The 20,127-nt window shown below is 64.9% G+C and overlaps 2 protein-coding genes across 4 annotated transcripts in view; one reads left to right on the forward strand and one right to left on the reverse strand.

Moving 5' to 3' along the window:
- The window catches only part of SDK2 (sidekick cell adhesion molecule 2), a 48,023-nt gene extending 36,625 nt beyond the window's left edge, over window positions 1-11,398 (reverse strand). The window contains exon 1 of one of the 2 annotated variants that reach the window (XM_066980125.1): window positions 10,925-11,398. In XM_066980125.1, coding sequence (XP_066836226.1) covers window positions 10,925-11,003 — 79 coding nt within the window. In that variant the 5' untranslated portion in view covers window positions 11,004-11,398. The remainder of the gene's footprint in view (window positions 1-10,924) is intronic. The other variant, XM_048064459.2, reaches the window with a different exon arrangement.
- Window positions 1-20,127, forward strand: part of RPL38 (ribosomal protein L38) — a 226,944-nt gene that overhangs the window by 162,638 nt on the left and 44,179 nt on the right. The gene's annotated exons all lie outside the window — the stretch shown is intronic.

Genomic DNA, 20,127 nt, shown 5'->3' on the forward strand with positions numbered 1-20,127 from the left:
GGGGACCTCAGCAATCCCCGCCTCTGGGGATGCACAAAGTGACCCCCCCGCCTCATCACACGGCCCCTGCAGCCCCGGCACGGCACCGGTGTCACCTGCGAGCGCGCGGCGGCTGTGCCCCTGTCACCCTCCATCCATCGCCGCCGGAGCTCCCAGCCTCGGCCCCGGGGTGCGGAGAGGCTGCGCCCGCTGGGGCCCCCTGCAAAGCCCAACGCAGGGACACGGCACGGGGCCAGGAACGTCGTGGCACAGCCAGGATCCAGCCCCGCGCACCCAACGGCTCTGAGCAGGGTCGGCACTGCCCAGCGGGGCTGTGGCACCCCCCAGGACAGAGGGACTGATGGACAGATGGACAGACAGACACCCTCCTCCCGCACTGCCTCTCCCCAGGCCGGCAGGACGCCCCGACCGCTGCCATCCCCGCTTCCTCCTCCCGCAGATCTGTCTCCAGGCCCACACTTATTTATTTATTTGTTAATTAACTGCTGTTTCCATAACAAACGCTCCAGCTTCTCCCAGACTCCAACAGCCCTGGGGCTGGATTGTTAACTAGGATTTTAATTTGTTAATTAAAAGCAGGATGGCTCCATAACAAGCTCCTCTTCCGCAGCCGGGCTCTCGGAGGGCTCAGCAGGCCATCGGCTGCAGGGGGCTGGCGGCCTCGCCGTGCCCGGCCAAGCCCCACCGGGGACAGGGCGCATGGGGAGAGGCGAGCACGGCTCCCCCAGGACGAGGGACGCTTGCAAAAGGGGTGCTGAGCCCCGCAGCACCACGGTGCCCGCTCAGGACCTCCCTTCCCAAAGCCACCTCCCTTTGCACCCTCTCCCAGGACCCCTTCAAAGCCCCACGCAGCTCCCAGCACGTGTCCATGGCCACCGGCGGGTCCCAGAGCGGGGGAGCTCCCCCTGTGCCCCAAGCTGCGGAGCTGAGGCCATGCCAGCATCGCCCCCTCTTAGCCCCCAGCCCCCTGCCCAAGGATGGTGGCCTGGGACACCCCCAGCGCCCAGCCCTGGCAGCGGGGACCCGGCTGGGGGCAGCTCGGTGCCCACGGGGGCCAGGTAAAGCCCGAGACCCCCACGGAGAGGAGGGAGAGGCGCCAGCCCTGGCCAGGGAACAGCAAGCACCTCATTGAGGGAACAGAGCGGGGCTGTGTGCGTGCCCAGCCCTGCCTGTCCTCGCACACCCAGCCCCTCTGCCCGCCCGGACCGGCAGCTCCGGCTGGAAAAAACAACATTTCCCCCTGTGGGAAGCCCCAACAAGGAGCGCACACACGGCACCGCTGTGCGTTCCCAGCCCCTGAGCCCGGGGGGGGTGGGGGGGGCCAACAAGCAGAGCTTTGTGCTCCGAAACGCTGCGCAGCTCCACGCGCACAGCCCCCGGTGCCTGGCCCCGATCCCAGCCCCAAATCCGCAAACCCTGGCCCCAAAAGCACGGACCCTATCGCTTGGTTCCAAACGCGTGAACCCTGCTGCCTGGCCCTGATCCCAGTGGCCCCCCAGTACCAGCCCCACATCAGGTCCCCATCAGCTGCTGCCCCATTCCCCCTGCCCGGTCCGGCTCTGCGCCCCGCGCGCCCCAACACAAGGTGCCCAGCATGTGCCAGCGTCCCCCTGTCCCCACGGCCACGTCAGCACTCCTGTCCTGCTCCCCTGTCAGCCCGCATCAGCACGGGAGCCACCTCCAATGTCCCCTCCCTGCTCCAGCCACACGTCCCCCTGCATCCATCAGCACCGGGCAGGGGACAAAGCGCGGGGACGGGGCTCAGCAGGGGGACGGGGGCTCAGCAGGGGGACGGGGCGCTGCAGCCCACCCAGCCCAGGGGCTGCCCAGCTCTGGGGGGCACGGCTGGGTGTCCCCACGAGCTGGAGCAATCCTGTCCCCTCCGAGCGCAGCACGTCCCCACGCGTGGCACAGCCCTGTCCCCAGCTGGGGGCCACTTAACAAGCTGCCGGGCTCCGGCCAAAACTCCTTCCCCAGCAAACTCCTTCCGAGGCCACAAATCCTCCTGACGCTGCGATTGCTGAGCTCTTCCGAATCTGGGTCACTGGCGTGAGTCACGGACACCCGGGAGGTGACTCAACGCCGCCAGGGCTCTGCCAGAGAGGGGCCGGCTCACGCCGCTGGCTCCCCGGGAGCGACCCCGGCACAGCGAGAGGGCGAGGACGGGCACGTCCCCGTGGCACGGACGGCACACGAGCCCGGTGCAGCCCAGCACGGCTGCAGGCTGGATTTGGCCCCACGGGGCGCACCGAGCACATCCTCCAGGTGTTCCTGGAGGGCAGCAGTGGCTCCTGGCCCCAAAAGCCAGACCGCGGACCCAGGGCCACTGCGGCCGGTGAGGGGCAGGAAAGCAAAGGCGCTGCCAAGCCCACGCTGTGAGCAGCCCTGGCTGACACACGGCAGCCGACGGGGCTCCTCGGCAGTGCCTGGGCCCTCGCTTCTGCAGGATGAGTCCCCGAGCTCCCAAAGCCCCCCGCACACCCTGGCCGTGCAGGATGCTCAGCACAGCCCCGGTCCTGCAACCGCCCTCGCAGCCAGCCAGCCGCTCTCCAGGCTCACCACGAAGTCTACACAAGGCAGCATTTCCCAACGGAAAAAATACGACAGGGAAAGAAAAACAGAAGGCAGAAACCACAAGAAAAGCCCCACTCAGCCTTTCCCAGGGCGCTGACGCAATTAAGTCGCCAGCCCTGCGGGATGGAAAAGGCCGTACCAGCTCCCCACGGCCCCCCCAGCGCTGAGTGGGACGAAGCCACTGGTGGCCGAGGTCCCCTGCCCGTGTCCCCGTCCCCCGAGCCAGCAGGCACCGCACAGCTGGGACAGACAGGCAGGGATTTACTGGGGGGGCGCGTCCAGATATCGTTTATTCAGACTATTAATTAGTCATTGCATTGCTCACTTCAAACATAAATAGCTGTAGCATGAGCGCAAGCAGACTTTTTCCTTGGAAAAAGCCTTTTCCAAAGCTTTCCTCTCCAGACGCCCTCGTTCGCAGGCGAGGGACGGGAACAGCTCGCAGCCTGGCAGCCCCCCCCCAGCCCTTCCCGACAGCCCCGGCTTTCCAGGGCAGAGAAGCGAACTCCGGTTATTGCCCTTATTTACACACTTGTGGCTCTCTCTCAGCCAGAGGGGCTTTTACAGCCAGCGCTGCGGAGCCAGGCCAGCGATTCCAGCAGCAGAGCCAGCGCCGCTGCCCAGCCTGACGTGCGGCTTATGGGGGAGAAGCCGAGCGAGCGAGGCTCTGCCGTCGCCCCAGGTGAAGGGCTCGGCGGCTTATTTCCCCTGCTCAGAGCGCGTGCCTTATTTCCACCCTCCACTGCACAGCTCGGCTCCCTGCCGCTGCCCTCCCAGCCCCTCTCTCCCTGGTGCAAGCGAGCAAAACGACGAAGGCAGGGAGATGAAGGCGCCCATCACCTTCCTCCTCCTGCACCCAGCGTGCAAGGCAGAGGCTGGGTGCTCCGCGCCTGCCGGCAGCCCCCGGGGAGGGCTCTCCCAACAGCAGAGCTTTGAATTAAACATACCACCCTAATGAGTTGATTTTATTAGTTTGCGAATGCATTGAGAACTCATTATCAAAATAAACATCAATTCACTCCACTGAGCGCGCCGCGCACACGCGCCCCGGCAGCGCTGCAGCTGGGACCAGGCACAGCTCCTGCCCCAGGTCCCCTCGGTGCCCGTCTCCTTGCACCCCCAAAGGCCCCACACCCCGGGGACACGCGGGGGCTGCAGCCACCCACCCTGCAGAGCGCCTCGCACCACCAGGTTTGCTTCTCCATCCTGGCTGCGGGGCTCCAGAGGGGGGACGAAGCATTCCCGTTTGCTGGGACAGGATGGCCCCAGCTCCTGGCACGGGCAGGATGAGGTCCCCTGGTCCCCAGGACCCGCTCGGTGCTGCTGCAGGGGCAGAAGATGAACCACGGCCCCTCCGGGCTGTGCTGGGCAGGCTGAGCCCCAACCCCGCTGCACCCCACAAGCACCCCGGGAGCCTGCCCTGCACCAGAGCGCAGTGGTGCTGGGGACTCAGCAGCCCCCAAAGATGCTGGGGACAGCCAGGGCAGGAGGCACCCACCCTGGGGAGCCCGTGCCAAGCCCCTCTCTCAGCTGGGGCCGGATCGCCGAGGCGTGAAGCGGGGGACAGCGGGCGCATTGTCCGGCTCGGCAGGACGTGCTCCCTTCGGAATCAGCAGCTAATCCCATTTCATCCCCCTCCGTGGCCATCAGCTGTTTTTCAGGCATGCAGGAGGCGGGTTGCTGAAACCAGAGCTATTGTGTCCGCCGCACCGCCCCAGCCCCCTCCATCCATCAGGGCCCAGGCACCCGGCAGCATTCCCGCACCCGCTCCCACCCCGGCACCGAGCCCCTGCAGGAGCTGCTCCCCATCCCCTTCCCCCAGGACCCTGTGCTCCAAGCCCAGGCGAGGAGGAGGATGAGGAAGCCCCGCGTGTCCCCCCACGCTGACCCCACAGTTTCGGGGACACCCCCAGGACACCACCAGCACATCCCAGTGCTCGGCGCTCCCCACCGGGAGGATCAGTTCCCGAAGGAGGGCAACGAACAAGATGCCGATGACACCAAACCCCGGTTAACGCCCAGCGCTTGGCCTACATTCGGCCCAGTTTCTTAATTTAGGAACCCCCCTCCATGAACCAGGACCTGGCCCTGGGGAGCACAGCGGGGACGCGCTGGGGCCAGGCTCCTCCGGGCAGCCCGGCGCACGCAGCCCAGCCCTGCAGACGCAGTCCTGCCCTCAGCCCCACGCTCTCCCCAGGGAAATGCCTGCTGGCTTGGGCGATTCACGTGCCCAGGAGCGGGCACGCACGCCCTGATCAATTAAAGGGCTCTAAAAATAGCATTTGCCTTCATCACCTTGCTGTGAGCCACGAACGCAGCGATGGTGCTGAGCGCTGGGGCACGCCGCCACGCAGCCCACGTCTCCCACTGGCCCCGGCCCCCCTGCAGGGGCCTCTCCCCCAATGCCACACGCATCCCCGCTCCCCAAGGGGCACAAGGGACACCTGCCCATGCAAACCCAGGCACCCCAGCCCTGCAGCACCCGGCTTCACTTGCTGGCAAACCCCCACACAGGGATCGGTGCCCCCCCCCCCCCATGACCACCCCCCACGTCCCGCAGGACCCCGGCACGCAGGCAGGAGGGCTCAAGGTTACAGCCGAGGACTCGCAGGTTGTCGCCTCCCCACCCGGCAGCACAAAAAAAGCAATTAGCTATCGCAGCTAAAATTAGCTCCATGGTTTCTTCCTGCTAATGGTCAAACCCATCAAGGTTTCCCTACACCAGGGGCCTCAGCGTCTCCACGCGGGCGGGCGGTGATGGATGAGAGCCGACGGAGCCGCTCACGTGTGTGCCTGTGCCGGGCAGCGGAGCCCATCCCCAGGGGGCACGGCAGGGGGACACCGGCCTGGCCAGCAGCCCCAGGGGTCAGAGCGCCCCTGTCCCCGTCCCCACCTCGCCCCCCTCCATCCCCTGCCTCAGTTTCCCCAGCAGAGCGCAGCGCTCAGGACAGCTGTCGTGCTGCGAGACGGGGACAGTGACAGCAAAAAGGCTGCCGGGGAGGGAAGCGAGGGTGGCTTTGGCACGGGGACGGGTTCTGGCATTCCTGGCATTGTCATCACGCTGTCCCCTGCTCCCAGTCGGGACGCTCAGCTGCTGGCACGTGGCGGCAGCTGGCCACCGTGCCCAGGGCGTTCCCCGGCCCGCGGTGGCCGCTGGCCAGGAGGTGACAGCGATCCGTGCGGGGAGGTGGCAGCCCAGAGCAGCCGGTGGCTGCCAGTCACAGCATCCCCGGGGACAGCGCAGGCCGGGAGCCCCCCGCGCCCACATTCCCCGTTCCTGGGGGGGTGGGGGCAAGGGCGCAACCGGCCCCACGGGAGCAGGGGAGACAAAGGGGGCCGGGGACCAGCTGCGGAGGGGAATGTCCCCTGCCCTCGGCCCCGTTCCCAAGGATCAGGTTACCCAGTTCCCAGGCAACCCGAGCCCCGGCGCAGCTTTTCCAGGCGCAGGCATTCCTGCGCCCCGCGGGGCTGGGGGCAAAGGGAGGGGGCCGCCGAGGGGGCGCGGGCAGGTGGTCTGCGGGGGCTGGGGAGGGAGGTGGCAGCAGCAGGATGCAGCCCTGGGAGCAAAAGGCGGGGGGGGGGGGGGGGGGGGAGGATACACCCCAAAACATCCCTGGGAGCAAGGAGGGGGATGGATGCAACCCAAAGCATTGCCAGGAACAAGGGGTGGATGCACCCCAAAGCATTGCTGGGAGCAAGTAGGGGATGGATGCACCCCAAAACCATTGCTGGGAGCAAGTAGGGGATGGATGCACTCCCAGCAGCTGACTCCAGCTCACCGGAGGGGTGCCCGGGGCCATGGCCTTGCAGGCGGCATCGCCGGCATGCCCGGGGTGCGAGGGATGCCAGGAGGGACCAGCGCAGTGGGAAGCTGCTGCTGGCACATTCCTGCCTGCTGGCAGGGTGAGTTGACAAAATCCTGCCCCAAATCCAGACCCACGGCCATGGATGGCTCTGGGGAAGCAAAGGGTGGGACCCCCCAGAACAGAAAGCAGCATGCCTAGGGATTTTGGGTGGGGTACCTGGCTTTGCCACCACGTCTCCAGCCCCTGCGTGACACCGTGCCCCCTCCAGCAGCTCCACGCAGCGCTCCCCTGCACAGGACAGCTCCCACCCTGGCCTGTCCTTCCCCAGGAGCTCCCAGGACACCCCTTTGTCCCCTGCACCCACTGCTCTGAGCCCCACAAGGGTGCCGGATCCCCACGGGTGACCACACTTCGGACGGCCACGGCTCAGCACCACGCACAGGAGCTGCGTGGCACCAGCAGAGCACCACCGGCCCCTCTGCCCTGCCCCACAGCCGCAGTGGGGCTCAGTTCACCCTCCGTTAGCGCGATCACATCACGTCTGACAGCAGCATATTTATTCCGGGCCCAGCACTGACCATTTTTCACCCAATGACACGCAACCTGCTAACGAGCTCAGGGAGGTAACGAGGGCTCATGGGCAAGGACACCCGCTGCTCACCCACCCAGCTGGGACCCAGCACCACGAGGGATTTGCTCCCTTGCAGCTCCGCACCCCGATGTGAGCAGCGCTTCGTTTTCCCCAGCCTGCACGGCTGCTGCAAACATCAACGCAGCCACCAGCCACTGTTTATGTAGGACCTACATAATGTGCTGCGGCTGGAGCTCATCCTGAGGTAGGAACCACCATCAGGGACCAGCTCCAGACAGGGGAAGAGGAGGACGGGCGCTCCCCTCCCGCACTGGGTCGGGAAGGGGGTGTCCCAACGGGGCAAAGCAGCACCTCGGGCTTCACAGCCCCGGGCAGAAGCTGCTGGAGCTGCCCCATTCCCGGCGGATCCGCAAGCACAGGACTCCCGAGTGCCACAGCAGCTGGGCTGGGGACAAGGACACAGTTCATAAAAACCCACAAAGGCAGACGCGGGGTCATTCCTCATCACACCCGCCCCGCCTGCAGCCCGTGAGCCAGCCTCCCTCCTCCCAGGTTTAATTATCAGCGTTTTCCCAGGATCACAAGCAGCCTGCATCCGCCTGCCTGCCTGCCTCCCTCTCTCCTCCAGCTCCTGCACTTGCTCCCGCTGAGCAAAAACACCACCGCAGCCCGGCCCCTGACATTAAGGGACGGGCAGCACTCGACGGGGCGCACACAGCCGGCACCGCTGGGCAGGGGCAGCTCAGCCGCCCCAACGCACCCAAACACACCAGCACAGGGGCTTCCGTGCAAAGGGGGGGGGAACGAGCAAGCAGCCGTGCCTGCACCCCAACCCTGCAGGGACCCAGCAGGGCACCAGGCACGGCGACCTGGGCTGCCCGCGAGCGGATCGCATCCCTCCCATGCACGGTTATCGGGTCATCAAAATTTCATTGCTGCGCCTGGCCACTAATGGCTTCCAAAGAAGCATCAAATTTTAATCTCCCTTTCCTCTCCCCTAAAAGCCACTTTCCTTCCTGAGCCGGAGCTTTGCACGAGGCCAGCGGCTGAAGCAGCAGCCGAGCTCACGGGGAAGGGGAGGAGGCGCAGGAGCAGCCACGCTCAGCTGTCCCTGCCCCACCGCCCCCCCAGCACCACGCACACCGACCTGCCCTGCTGCAAGGGGCTTGGCCCGAGGAAAGCCCAAGAGAAAAAGCCACCCGGTGCTCCGGGGGCAGCATGGTGGTGGGTGGGTGCCAGCCCCATCCTGGCCAGCCCTGGGTTGGTGACTGCCACCCTGTAGCTGGGCGTTACCAACCCCACAGGGACCCTTTCATGGATAAAGGCACCTTCGCACGAGCCCTGAGTCCTGCCGTGCTTGGCACGAGCCCGTCGCCGCTGTCACATCCCCAGGAAGGGGCAGGGGCTGCTCCCCTCCAGCTCTGCTCCGCAGGCTCCGTGCATGCAGACGTGCCCAGGATCCACGCGTGGGTGCCAGAAGGATCCACACCTCCACTGCAGCCCCTAATAAGCCTCTTTGGCTGCCTTTTCAGGCCCCTGCCCCAAATCCTGTCTGGAACCTTAAGCCTGCCAAATCCCTCCTGGGACTGGCCGCAGCCTCCTCAATCCCATTACAGCCGCTGTGCCTGTGCGGGGGGTCCTGGGCTGTGCCCCCAGCCCCAGGGGAGGGAAAACTGCATCCCTGGGGGCCACAAAACCTGCCCGCACCCCCTGCGAGGGTCGCACTGCGACACAGCTCCCGCCCGGGCGGCGCTGACTGATTAGCCTTCCACCAGCACCGCATTCGCCTCCGGGTAATTAGTGCGAGGGCCCTAATCAATAAGTTATTTTTTGCCACGGGTAATTAATAATTACGCAGCGCAGCCAGGCTGTAATTAAACTTCCATCCCATCTCTTCCCAGCGGTACGGAGCCTTTGTTTTAGTAACTGCAGGTATTAAAAGCGTTTCCTCCTGCGCCTGGGGAGCTCGGCGCCCCAGCCGGGAAGGTCTCGCGCCCTCCTCCCCCGCTGCTCTCCATCTCTATTGATCCCATTTTCCTCGGCTGCCGGAATCGATAGCACCCGCACCGAGCGGGTGTCTGCCTCCGCTCCCGGCCTGGCCGTGGGGCCGCCAGCCCTCCGGGGGTGCCCGCGGCGAGCCGTCCCCGCGGGGCATCACCCCGTGCTCCCAGCCTGCCCCGCTGCAGCCGATGAGGGCATCGCGCCCGTGGGGCCGCTCCTCCTCCAGCTCCTCCACCTTGGCCACGACGGGCCGCAGCGATGCTTGTCCTCCTCAGCCCCCCGCGCACGGGGAACGGCAGCCGGGGAGGTGACCCTGCCCGCGTGTCCCCAGGGCCTTTGCCGAGCCCGTAACGGGGGACGGGCACGCGCCAGGCTGGCGACGCTCCCCGCGCTGCTCCGTCGCAGGCAGCGGCTGCTCGCCCGTGGCTGCCGGCCGCCACGCAGCGCAATGTCACGCTGCCCGCCAGGACGTGCGGGGCGCGCTGCAGGGAGAGAAGAGGCAAAGCCCAGACCGCGCGCCAGGAAAAGCTCCTTCCCCTCGCTTCCAGGCACAGCTGAGCCCCCCCCCAGGAGCCCCTGCAGCCCCCCCCCCGGACAAACGGGAGGGAAGCGGGTCCCGCCAGGAGCCCATCCCGCAGCCGGGAACAAACGGACCGTGGGGGACTCGCGAGCTGGAGACGCCAGCCAGGAGGAGAGAAACTCAGCAAGGGAGTGAATCAATCAAAGAGACCTTCACAGCTCCCCACACAGGGCCTGCCCGGATAATATACTGCCGCTTTAGATGTTATGTTCTGAACTTAATTACTGAGAAATTATAGCAGTGCTAGGGGAGGCTCAGGGGGAGCAGGAGGACGGGAACGCACAGGGACTTCTGGCTCCACTCGCTGCTGCAAACAAGGGCGAGAAATGTCACCGGCAGGGACCCCCCAAGCCACAGCGCTGCACCCCACCGTGCCCCCCCCCCCCCCCCATTTTGCAGCCTGGATCCACTCAGTCCAAGCAGTGGGGACGGAGGCAGCTGCACTGCAGCCCTGCCAGGCAGGACCTTCCTCCTCATCCTCTCTGCTAGGGAGGGGCAGGACCCCAGGAGGGCCCCCCCTTGCACCCCTAAACCCCAGTCGCACCCCAAAAAGGCCAGGAACTATTTCTACCTCTCTCCAGGGTAATGGAGCAGCTAAAACCAGGCTGTGCCACGCCAGAGCCCCAGAGGTGATGAGCAGACAGGGCTCGCCCTGCCCAGCGGTACCAACTCGCCCCAGGGACCGACTGGGTGCACGAGGAGCCCCCGGGCACCCATGGGGGCTTGGGGATGCAGCCCCCCCTCCAGCCCCAGCACCCTGCCCAGCCCAACCAGCCGGCTGGAGGTCGATGGGACCAACACCAGTGCAAGAGCTGCTCCCTGGGAGCTCCCAAACTTGTGCCCCAGGTCCTGCCACACAAGTGGGTTCCCCCGGGAGGGGGTGAAATGGGTGCCCTCGCCCTGCGCTGTCCCTGGAGGGTGCTCAGCGCCCCCGGAGCAGGCCAGCGCAGTCTCTACCCCATGCTCAGGGCAAAATTTCCCTCCCACCCCCAGAGCAGGAGCTGTTATGGGGCAGGGGGGAGGAAGAGGCAGAGCAGAGCTGTGCTGCTTGCCAGGCACTGCGCTCCGCACCCTTCAGCCCTGGGCACCAGCCCCTGGGGGGCTCCTTAAACACCGCCGGGGCTGTGCCCCCTCCTCGCCCCGAGCTCCGGGGCTGCCTCGCTCCCCGCCCCCCCGGCTGACACCCAAACTTCCCAGGGCAGGCCGGGGGCTCCCCGGAGCTCCCACCTCAGTGGGCTCGGCTGAAGGGGTGAGCAACGCCGGGACCCCCCTCTCCCCAAATTCCTGCTCCACCTCCAGCATCAAAGCGGGAGAGCTGGGGGGCGAAGGAGCTGCACCCCGCGCCGGGACCCCCCCCTCGCATCCCCTTACCTTGGGCTCCGGCTCCCGGGGGGCCGGGCAGGGCGAGCACCACGAAGCACAGCAGCGCCCAGCTCCCGAGCCGGGCCATGGCTCCGCCGAGGCGGGGGCAACTTCCCCGACTTTATAATCCGGGCGGCCGCCGCGCCAGCCCCCGCTGCTCTCCGGGCACCCCCCCCCGGCGCAGGGACCCCCGCAGCAGCGCTGCTCGGGGGGAGGCGAAGGCGATGGGCAAGGCTCCCGGCAGGACGGGGGGGTTCCGCAGGCAGCTCCCCGCCGTGTCCAACTTCCCCGGGGACGTGCAGAGCCGGGACCCCCAAAATCCGGAGCGGGGCCGGCAGCCGAGCCCCTCGTCAGGGGAGGCGGTGGGAAGCGCTGGGCTGTCCGCCCCCGGCCCTTTCTGCGTCCCCAGGCACCATCGGGGCCGGAGCCGCTCCCGCGGCTCGCTCCCGGAGCCGAGCACACCGCAACCGCAGGAAAAGGAAAAAAAAAAAAAACAAAAACCACAAAGTTTGGGGTCCGGGGGCGGGGGGGCTGCAGGCGGCCCCTCCCCAGCGCTCAGCTCCCTGCTGGGGACATCCCCGCCTCGGCGGCTCCGGGCGATGGGGCGGGGGGGGGGGTTGGGGGCGTCTCTCCCCCCCCGTCGCGCCCCGCCAGCCGGGGGAAGCCGCGGAAAGTGCGGCGGCGGCGCGCAGCGGCGCGGGGTCCCGCTCGGAGCCGGCGGCGGGGCGCGGCGGGCGGGCTGGCGGCGCGGCGCCGACCCCTTTGGGCGCTCCGGCCGGCTGCCTGCTCCTCCTGCGCGGCTCGGCGGCCGAGTGAGCCGCGGCGGCGGGGCTCGGCGGAGCCGGGGGCAGCCCGAGCAGGGGAGGCGGGGAGTCGGCGCGGCTCCGAGCGCTACCCAGCGGCCGCGGCCGGGCGCGCACGGAGCCTCGGAGGAGGAGTGGGGGGGGGGGGGAAGCGGGCGCGTCCCCTCCGGCCGCCCCCGGTTGGTGCGGAGCGGGTGCCCCCCCCCGCCTCCAAAATGTCCAGCCGAGCCCGCTGCCCCCGCCCGGGGCGGCAGTAGGAGCTGCCCCTCCGCAGGTTTCGCCTCGCCAAGCGCCTGGAGCCGCCCCTCTCCCCGCTGCTTCCCTCCCCCGACAGCGCTCCCAGCATCTGCACCCAGTCCCCGTTTTGCAGGAAGGGGACGGAGTGCGGGCCCCGAGGCAGCACAAAAGCAGAACTCGCTGCCACAAGATTATCAACGCAAACGGTATAGGCTTCTGGAAAAAATAGAAGCCAACGGCACCTCCCAGATAACATACCACCTCTTCAGGCCCAATCCTGCAACTCCTCAAGCCCAGATCTCCCAGCAGGATCAGGCCTTGATCACACATCCTTCAAAAATGACTGCTTTATGTCAGTATGGTGCCTCGCATTTGGTGGGGGAGAGCAGCTCAGTCAGGGCTGCTACTGAGCATTAACATCCAAGGACCTAAAACATTCACACAGAAGGAAATATGCGCCCTGAATGCTGGATCAGCCTCCTGAGCACAGGCAGTACCTTTGAGCCAAGGGACCTATGAGGATCAGGGTGAGAGCACGAGCAGGTTAGTCTGAAGCCAGGCCCAGCACCAGAGGGTCAAATCAGGGCAGGACAGGGGGAGCATTCTCACACAAGCCATGATACAACTGCATGTTGGTGCCTGGGCACCGGCGTGCATTTTCACTACCTGATATAGGCTCAGATGTAAATCATGCACAGGGCTCAGGGGGACAACGCCTGTGTGCATGTTGCGTATTTGGAGAGCTACTGCCAAATTTCCCATCGACCTCTCGAGGCGAGACTGAACAATAACCCAGCACTTGCCCACCCCAGCATTAATCAGCTCCGTGGCTGGCATTCTCAACCGAGACGACAGGGATCGATGTGCTGTGGGAGGCTGCAAGCCTGGCTCGCCCCTCAAGGAGGTGTTCCCCAGCGCGGGCTGGAACCAGCGGGGAGGAAGGCTGCCCCACCAGGGGCGAGCGCAGCACCCCGCGGTGGGCTTGGAGCCCGGTCCCGCAGCACTAACACGTGCTGCAGCGGGGAGCAGCCGCGATAGCGCTCAGCACGCTCCCAGCCCCCCCGCAGGGTCAGGGCTTTGTTCCTGAAAGAACAGGAATTCCTGCCTCCAGGGCCATAAATTCAGCACCTGCCCCTGCTGCCAGCGCTGATTTATGGTTATTACAATTAATCTTGCCAAGGTGTGAGCCCTTTATTACTTACTCTCAGAGGTACCTGGTTCCCCACAGCCACCCGGGCGGACTGGAAGAGTTTTGATCTCACAGCAACACTCCCACCCAGCCCTGCCTGCTCCATACCAGCTCTCCTCTGCCCAGATTTATCCAAGCAGGAGCAAGTTCCCGCACGCAGCCCCGTAGCTGTTTCCAGGGGTGGCTGGAAAAGCTGACACCTCCCCTGGGCAATGCTGGTACACTGCAGAGAGGGCACCCAGCTCTGGTGGCACCCACACTGCCCCCACTCCCTATGACCCTGGCACAAACTGAGCGATATCTGTGGACCCCTGCCCCAACTCTCCATCTCACATCAGCTTTGGCCCCATCCTCCAGCAACATCCCGTGGCCTGTGAAGCATCCCAGCTCCTGAGCTACGATTCGGGGCAGTGTCACTTGTAATTACGATGAGGCTCGCACACAGACCAGCTGCGAGCCGGTTGCATGACTCTCGCCTCTCCGAGACTATTCTGGAAGGGGTGAAAAGGCGCAGGTCTCCAAGCGCACGTCGGGGGGGTGAATTTCTGAGCTCCCTTCTAGAAATCCCCTTCCCTGGCCCCCAGAGCAGGGGGCTCCAGCCCCCAACAGAAGCCCCACGGCCACCGGCTGCTGCTCGGGGCCTCTGCTAATGAGGGGTTTGCCCTGCGCAGCCCCGCAGGCAGCAGAAGGCAGCCTCAGGCCTATTTGTAGAACTGAAAGCTGTTATTTTGCCTCCTGCTTGAAGAGGGCGCATCAAAGTCAAACCCAAAATACGTCGCTAGGCTTGAATTAAAAAAACTCTTGTCTGAAACCAAGGCAAGTTCCAAAAAAAGATCAAGGCTGTTTGAAATGTAGAAGTCTTTGCTCAGATGTCAGGCGCTTTGGGGACCAAGAGTCAGCGCTATCCAAAGGCTACAGGACAACAGCCAAGAGCTTCCTTCAGCCGTCCTCGGCACCCCTTGTCTTCCTCAGACGAGGCCCCAGCTCTCTCGGCACAGCTCCATGAGCAGGAAAGCAGCATGCCACCTCCCGTCCCTGAGTGCCACATGGACCCAGGGCCCCCAGAGCCCCAGGAAGGGGCTGGAAGCCCCTCAGCCCTCTCCTGCCATGCGAGGGGAGAGGCGGCAGATGTAACCACAGGCTGTCGGCACCGGCGCAGGGCAGAGAAATTGGATAATGGAGGCTCTGCAGTCTCGCAGATAGAGGTATAACAAGCTCCCACCGGCAGAAGCTGAAGCCAGACATACCCAGACTAGCAATAAGGTGCACGTTCCTAGCAGCCAGGATAACTGACTGGCTGCAGCAAGGCTCCCCGATACTTCTCCTTTGTAATTAAGATTGGAAGTTGTGTTTTGTTTTTCTAGTTTTTTTTTTTTTCCAGAAGCATCTGCTCTCCTGGAGGGGTGAATTCAAGGTGGTTCAACAGACCACGAGCAGACTCCGATCTGCTAGCTCCTCTCTTTAAAAGCTGGGCTTCGGGCACTTCCCTGCTCCCCAGGAGAGCCCAGGCAGCACGGGGCGAGGCAGCCACCGCGCACCTCGGGCTGCAGGACGGCTTCCCAGCCCCCAGGCAGGGCTGCACACAGCAGATGCTCAGCTCTCAGCAGGACTGAAGCTGCCTCCCACTGAAGGGCATCAAACGGGGCTCCACGCTGCCCCCGGATGCTGTGCAAGGGGCCTCCGAAGCGGCTCAGAACAGAAACATCTTTAATATTTGATGACTTTAAAATAAAATACCAGGAGGAGGAATAGCAAGAGGAGTGAACGCCTTCTACCTGCCAGCTCTGCTCCCTTTCCCAGCCGGGAGCTCTCTCCCAGCATCAGCTGCTCGGGGTGTCTCAGCCCAATTAAGACCGTCCTTCAAACCCTCCCTGAGCCCGAGCCGCACATCCCCATGCTCGGTGCAGGGGCTGCAGAGCTGAGGGGCTCCTGAGCCGGCAGAGCAAAGCAGGGACATCTTCCCGCCCCATTTCTGAGCAGGATCCTTCTCTCCCCGTGCCGAGCAGTGGTTTGGGAATGAGCCAGGAAGAGCCAGAAACTCCCCGGAGCAGGGAAACGTTTCCACAGCCCCGCTCCACCCTCACGCCATCAGTCCCCACCACGCCAGAGATGCAAGAGGAGGCAGCGTTCATCCCCGCAGCCGTGCTCCGCTGGGAAGCGGGCACGAACAGGAGCCTTCGCTCCAGCACAGAGCTTTTATCAGCTCCCCCGCAGCTCAGGGCAGGGCAGGGGGGCAGCCGCCAGCCCCTCTCCCCATGGGGAGGGCAGCAGGGGGCTCGGGAGCACAGCAGGACCCCAGTGCTGCGGCAGGCAGGGGGCTTCTTGAGCCCCACGGCGGGGAAGCCCTGCTCCGACAGCTCCAAACTCTTCAGCCCTTCTCCAACTGGGGAGAAATCCTCCTCTGGAGCAGCTACCGGGGAGCGGAAGCATTTCTAAACATGCCCACGTTAAAGCAAACTGCCCAAACCACAGCCCAGGGACCACGAGCCCCACAGCCCTCCCCTGTTATTAGGGCTAACGAGCACCCTGCGCACGGGCTTTGTGGGGTTGGCTCCCCACCCCAAAGTCACTGCTGAGGCTTGGACACGCCAACGGCTCCTCCGCCACCCCAAAGCTGAGCTGTGCTTTTCCTGCAGGCTGCAAGGAGCCAAGAGGGGCCCCCAGGATGGGTTTGGGGGAAGCTGGCTCCTCTTCATGTGGGCAGGATGAAGGTGAAACCACTCCACAGCCACCAGCACGGAAATGCCCATGAGCCAGCACTGGTTTCCACCAGCAGCCCCAGCCACAAGGCTGACTTTTAAATCAAGAGATTAAAAATTTAAACGAAGGCTTTGGCTCATTTTAAATGGTTGCTTAACATTTAAAGGCCATCTTCCTGAGTGCTTCTCGCTAACAGCAGCTGGGGACCGGCCGGGTTTGCTGGGAGCTGGATCCAAGGCTCTCGCTTAATCGCCAGCATCCGCAAGGTGAGGTTTTAGAGGTGCCCACTGCTGAGCCTCGTGTGCTGGCAGCCCCACGAGCTGGCCAGGTCTGAGCCCCCCCAGCTCTGTGCCCCTGGGCAGGGCACCTGCAGTAACCACACTTCTGACCCCCAGCTCCCCACATATCTGAAACTCAGAGAAGGGATTTTTGACGGACACACCCCACCCAAAAGCAAAGCACTTGGTAGGATGCCAGCTCCCTTTTTAGGGAGCACGCATCAAAACCACCCAAGCTCTCTACAGCACCCCTGGGCCTCGGAACTGCCGCACCGCACTGAAGTGTGCGCAGAGCCACGCAGACCCACCGCGGCCCTGGGCACCCCAATTCATGGCAGCAGCACAAAGAGAGAAACAAGAGCCAAAGCCCCTCTTACCGGTCCTCACCAGGCTCTATGCAGAGCTCGGCCTGCTCCTGCTCCTTCCCAGGCTCCTGGCCCCAGCCTTGCAGGCACCTCCAAGCGCTGCTGGCTCAGGCTCACTTAATGCATCTGCCTTCAGCGGGGAGATGCGACACACCTGTGTGCTCAGCCCCTCGGCATCTCCCTGTGCCAGCCTCCTGCCCCGGCTGATATGGAGGGGAGGGGAAGCCCCGTCCCCTCGCTGACAGGGTCACAGCCCGTAGCAAAGGATGGGGACCTCGCTGGGCGCTGCCGTGCCTCAGGCAGGATCAGGCCCCCGACTACAACAAGGGCAGGGGGCTGCTGGCTCCTTCCGCTGCACGCCCGCGGTGGGCCGCAGTGTGTTTTGGTCCCTGATATGCTGTAGTTAGAAAACTACAGAGGAGTGCCCGAAGTGGGGGGCTGCTCCCCATGGCCATCAGGTCCAGCCCCGTGTGTCCTCGTGTGCCGTGACGCTTAGCGGGGCTCGCCCGCCTGCTCGCCGCGCAATGTGGGTCACGCTGCTGGCTCTCCACGTGCTGCCACTGCAGGAACCGTTTCCTCCAGCGAGGCCACATCCACCCTCCCCCCATGAGCCCCCCGCACCCCAGCTGCCCCCACCTCACCATGCCTGCCCGCCTCGGCCCCAGCCTGGGTGCTCCAGCCCGGAGCGGTGCGGGGGGCTCTCTGTCACTTGGTGGGTGCTTTCCCAGCACAGGGCACTTCAGGTGCTGCACCGATTTCCAGCACTACAGGATTAGGTCATAAATAATGGATAATAATAGTAGAAATAGTAAATAATATATTTACAGGCTTGCATAATGAATAATGCTGAGCATGAATCGCCATGCCTGGTGGAGCTGGCTGCAGCAGCGCTGCTGAACCCGCAAAGGGGACTGGGCACAAGCGGGGAGCTGGGGAGGGGAGCAGGCTGCTTTGCGGGGCCCCCAGAGCCTCCCCACCCCAAATACCAGCCGTTCCTTACCCCTGCCTGCGTGCCCACAAAGCCCCGGGGGCATTTAAGGGAGACGCAGTTACCAGCTCCTCAATCAATCCTGTTAACAGCAGCAAAACCTCAAAGTGAATTATTCCACGCGCACTGGCAAAAAGTCAGGTTGGGATCAGGACCCCGGGGGAATCTGGGCATGGGGGGCTCTGCGCAGCCCCCTCCCCGTGCCCAGCACCCAGCAGGATGGCCGTGCTGCCGGGTGGGCTCTGCGCCCCTCCGGCTCTCCCCTCTGCTGGGTTTTGGGCAGGGGGGCGCACCCCGAGCCATCCCCGCGTTCCCCCGGGGCCGGGTGCAGAGATGTGCGCAGACATGTGGGAAATGGATCATGGCCGGTTCCTGCCGAGTGATTACGCTCGATAAGAGCCTGTCGATGCGATCCGCTGCCAATTGTCACCCCGCGCAGCGAGCAGCCGAGTGGGGGCAGGCGGGGGGGGACGGGCTGCGCACCGACTGCTGACTCATTAAAAAGGAGCCGAGGAAATGGAGACGGCTCCGTGCTGGAGCAGTCAAGGCAGGACTGTGCTGCAAGGGCTGGCGGTGGAGAGCCACGGGGCTGCTTCTGCCCCCAGCACCCCCTGGTTACCCGGGGGTTCACCGCCTGCAGCCCCCGGGAGCCAGCAGGCAATCCGGTCCCAGATCCACCAAAATGTTTCTTCCTGCCCCAAACAGCCTCACAAAAGGCAGGCGGAGAGCCCCGGCGTGCACCCAGGCCTCTCCCTGGAGGCAGAGGCTGACCTAGGGCCACCCCGCTGCCCCCTGCCTCAGTTTCCCCATGCATGGGGCCGGCCAGCACCAGCAGCTGGTGGCGCTCAGCTGGGTGACCTGGTGCATCCGTGGGGATGGGGGCTGCAGCCCAGCCCTGCCCCGTGTCCCCAGCACCCTGGTGAGACATGGAGAGGCTCAGGACCACGCGGAGCCCATCACGTGCAGCTTGTGCAGCCGTGCCGGCCCCGGCAGCGAGGCAGGGGAGCGATCCGTCTTCCTGACTGCCAGATAAAACGGCTACATTTCAGATAATTCCAGATAGTAAATTTTTTGAGTCCCTATAAGCTAAAATCAATATTGGCACAACTGTGCGTCATTAAAAACTAAATGAACATGACAAAGCCAAACTGCTGCCTATTAAACAAATGAGTTTTCTATCCACACAGGCACAGCGGGTTATTAAATTCTTTATTACAGGAGCGTTGCTCCTTATAAAAGGGGGTGGGAAGATGTCGCCCTGCGCGGTGCACGGCGGAGCCGACGTGTGCCTGCCCTTCCCGCGACACCCGGGGCTGAGTGCCAGCCCCGGGGCCGTGCTGCCGAGGGGCTCCGCGGGTGTCAGGATGCGGCCAGGGTTCAGGGCTGCAGGGAGCAGGGGGCAGGGGGGTTTATCCAGGGCTTTGTGCAGCCGCAGCGCAACAACAGCACAGCGGCAATGCGATGGCGACGCAGCAGCTGCGCTCCCGTGCTCTCGAAATCGGGTGGCCTGCCCAGGAAGAAGGCTGCGCCGAGCTTCTTCAGGCCGAATTTCGTGAGTCCTGGGGGGTGGTGTCCCCCATCCTCTCCGTGGAGCAGGAAGATCAGGCTCTGCCTTTCACCCTCGTCTGCCGCCGTCACTCCCTGGGTGCCACAGGTGCCCCCCCCCCTCACCGGGCACACGCCGGCAGCCCCGCGTAACGATTTCAGTGTCCTGATTGTGTCCAAGCTCTCACTGCACACCGGGAGGTATAAATATTCATAGGTGCCGGATGAGTGCTGGGGAGGAGAGGGCTGGGAGGAGAGCGAGGGGGGGGGAAGGGATCGGGCTGCCCGTCTGCAGCAGCCCCCCCGTGCCCCCCGCCCCTCGCTGCAGCCGGCAGGAGCAGCGGGCTGGGGGCTGAGCTGTGAAATGCTGGGAAAGGGAAAGGTCAGCGTGCTCAGCCAGGGGAAGGAGAGCGCTGCCGGGCAGCGGCTGCCCGAGTCGCTCCGACAAGTGCCAGCAGCTCGGGGACGCCGGGGAGGGTCTGTCACCGCCACGGCTCCCCCCCTCCCCGCAGCAGGGAGCGACGGCACGGGGCCAGCACCCAGCGAACAAGGCCAGAGGGATGTGTCGCGCCTCACGCAGACTTGTGCAGGGTTTGCACAGCTTGTGTGATTCCCGGTGACACAGGGAGACCTGCACCAGCCCCCCCAGCCATGCCCGCCCCAGGGACGGCCACCGATCCCGTGTGCTCCTCGTCATTGCGCTGTCTGCATGGGTAATGGGGACCTTCGCAGCTGCGCGCTCATTTGTAAAGAGGTTTGCTGGGTTTTCTTGCAGATAAATGCAGGACGAGGCTGAGCCCTGCGTCCCTGTCCCGTCCTGGGCGGGGGACACAGCCTGGTGTGTCCCAAAGGCTGGGGACCAGCCGCTCTGCAGGTGCGTGGGGAGCAGAGCTCCCTGTCCCCATCCCAACTCCTGCCGGCCAGGCTGCCCTCCTCCTCGCTCCTGGAGTTTGACAGTGATGCACTGTGTCAACGCGGAGATTCAGTGCCTTCCCCAATCTGCCTGCTGCCCGTTACCCGAGAGCAGCTGCGCTGATTGATGCCGGCGAGCCTCAGGCGAGCGCGTCCCCGTCCCTCCCGCACATGCCGCCAGCATCTCCACGGCAC

The sequence above is a fragment of the Anser cygnoides genome, chromosome 19 (genome assembly GCF_040182565.1).
Source record: "Anser cygnoides isolate HZ-2024a breed goose chromosome 19, Taihu_goose_T2T_genome, whole genome shotgun sequence".
Taxonomy (NCBI): domain Eukaryota; kingdom Metazoa; phylum Chordata; class Aves; order Anseriformes; family Anatidae; genus Anser; species Anser cygnoides.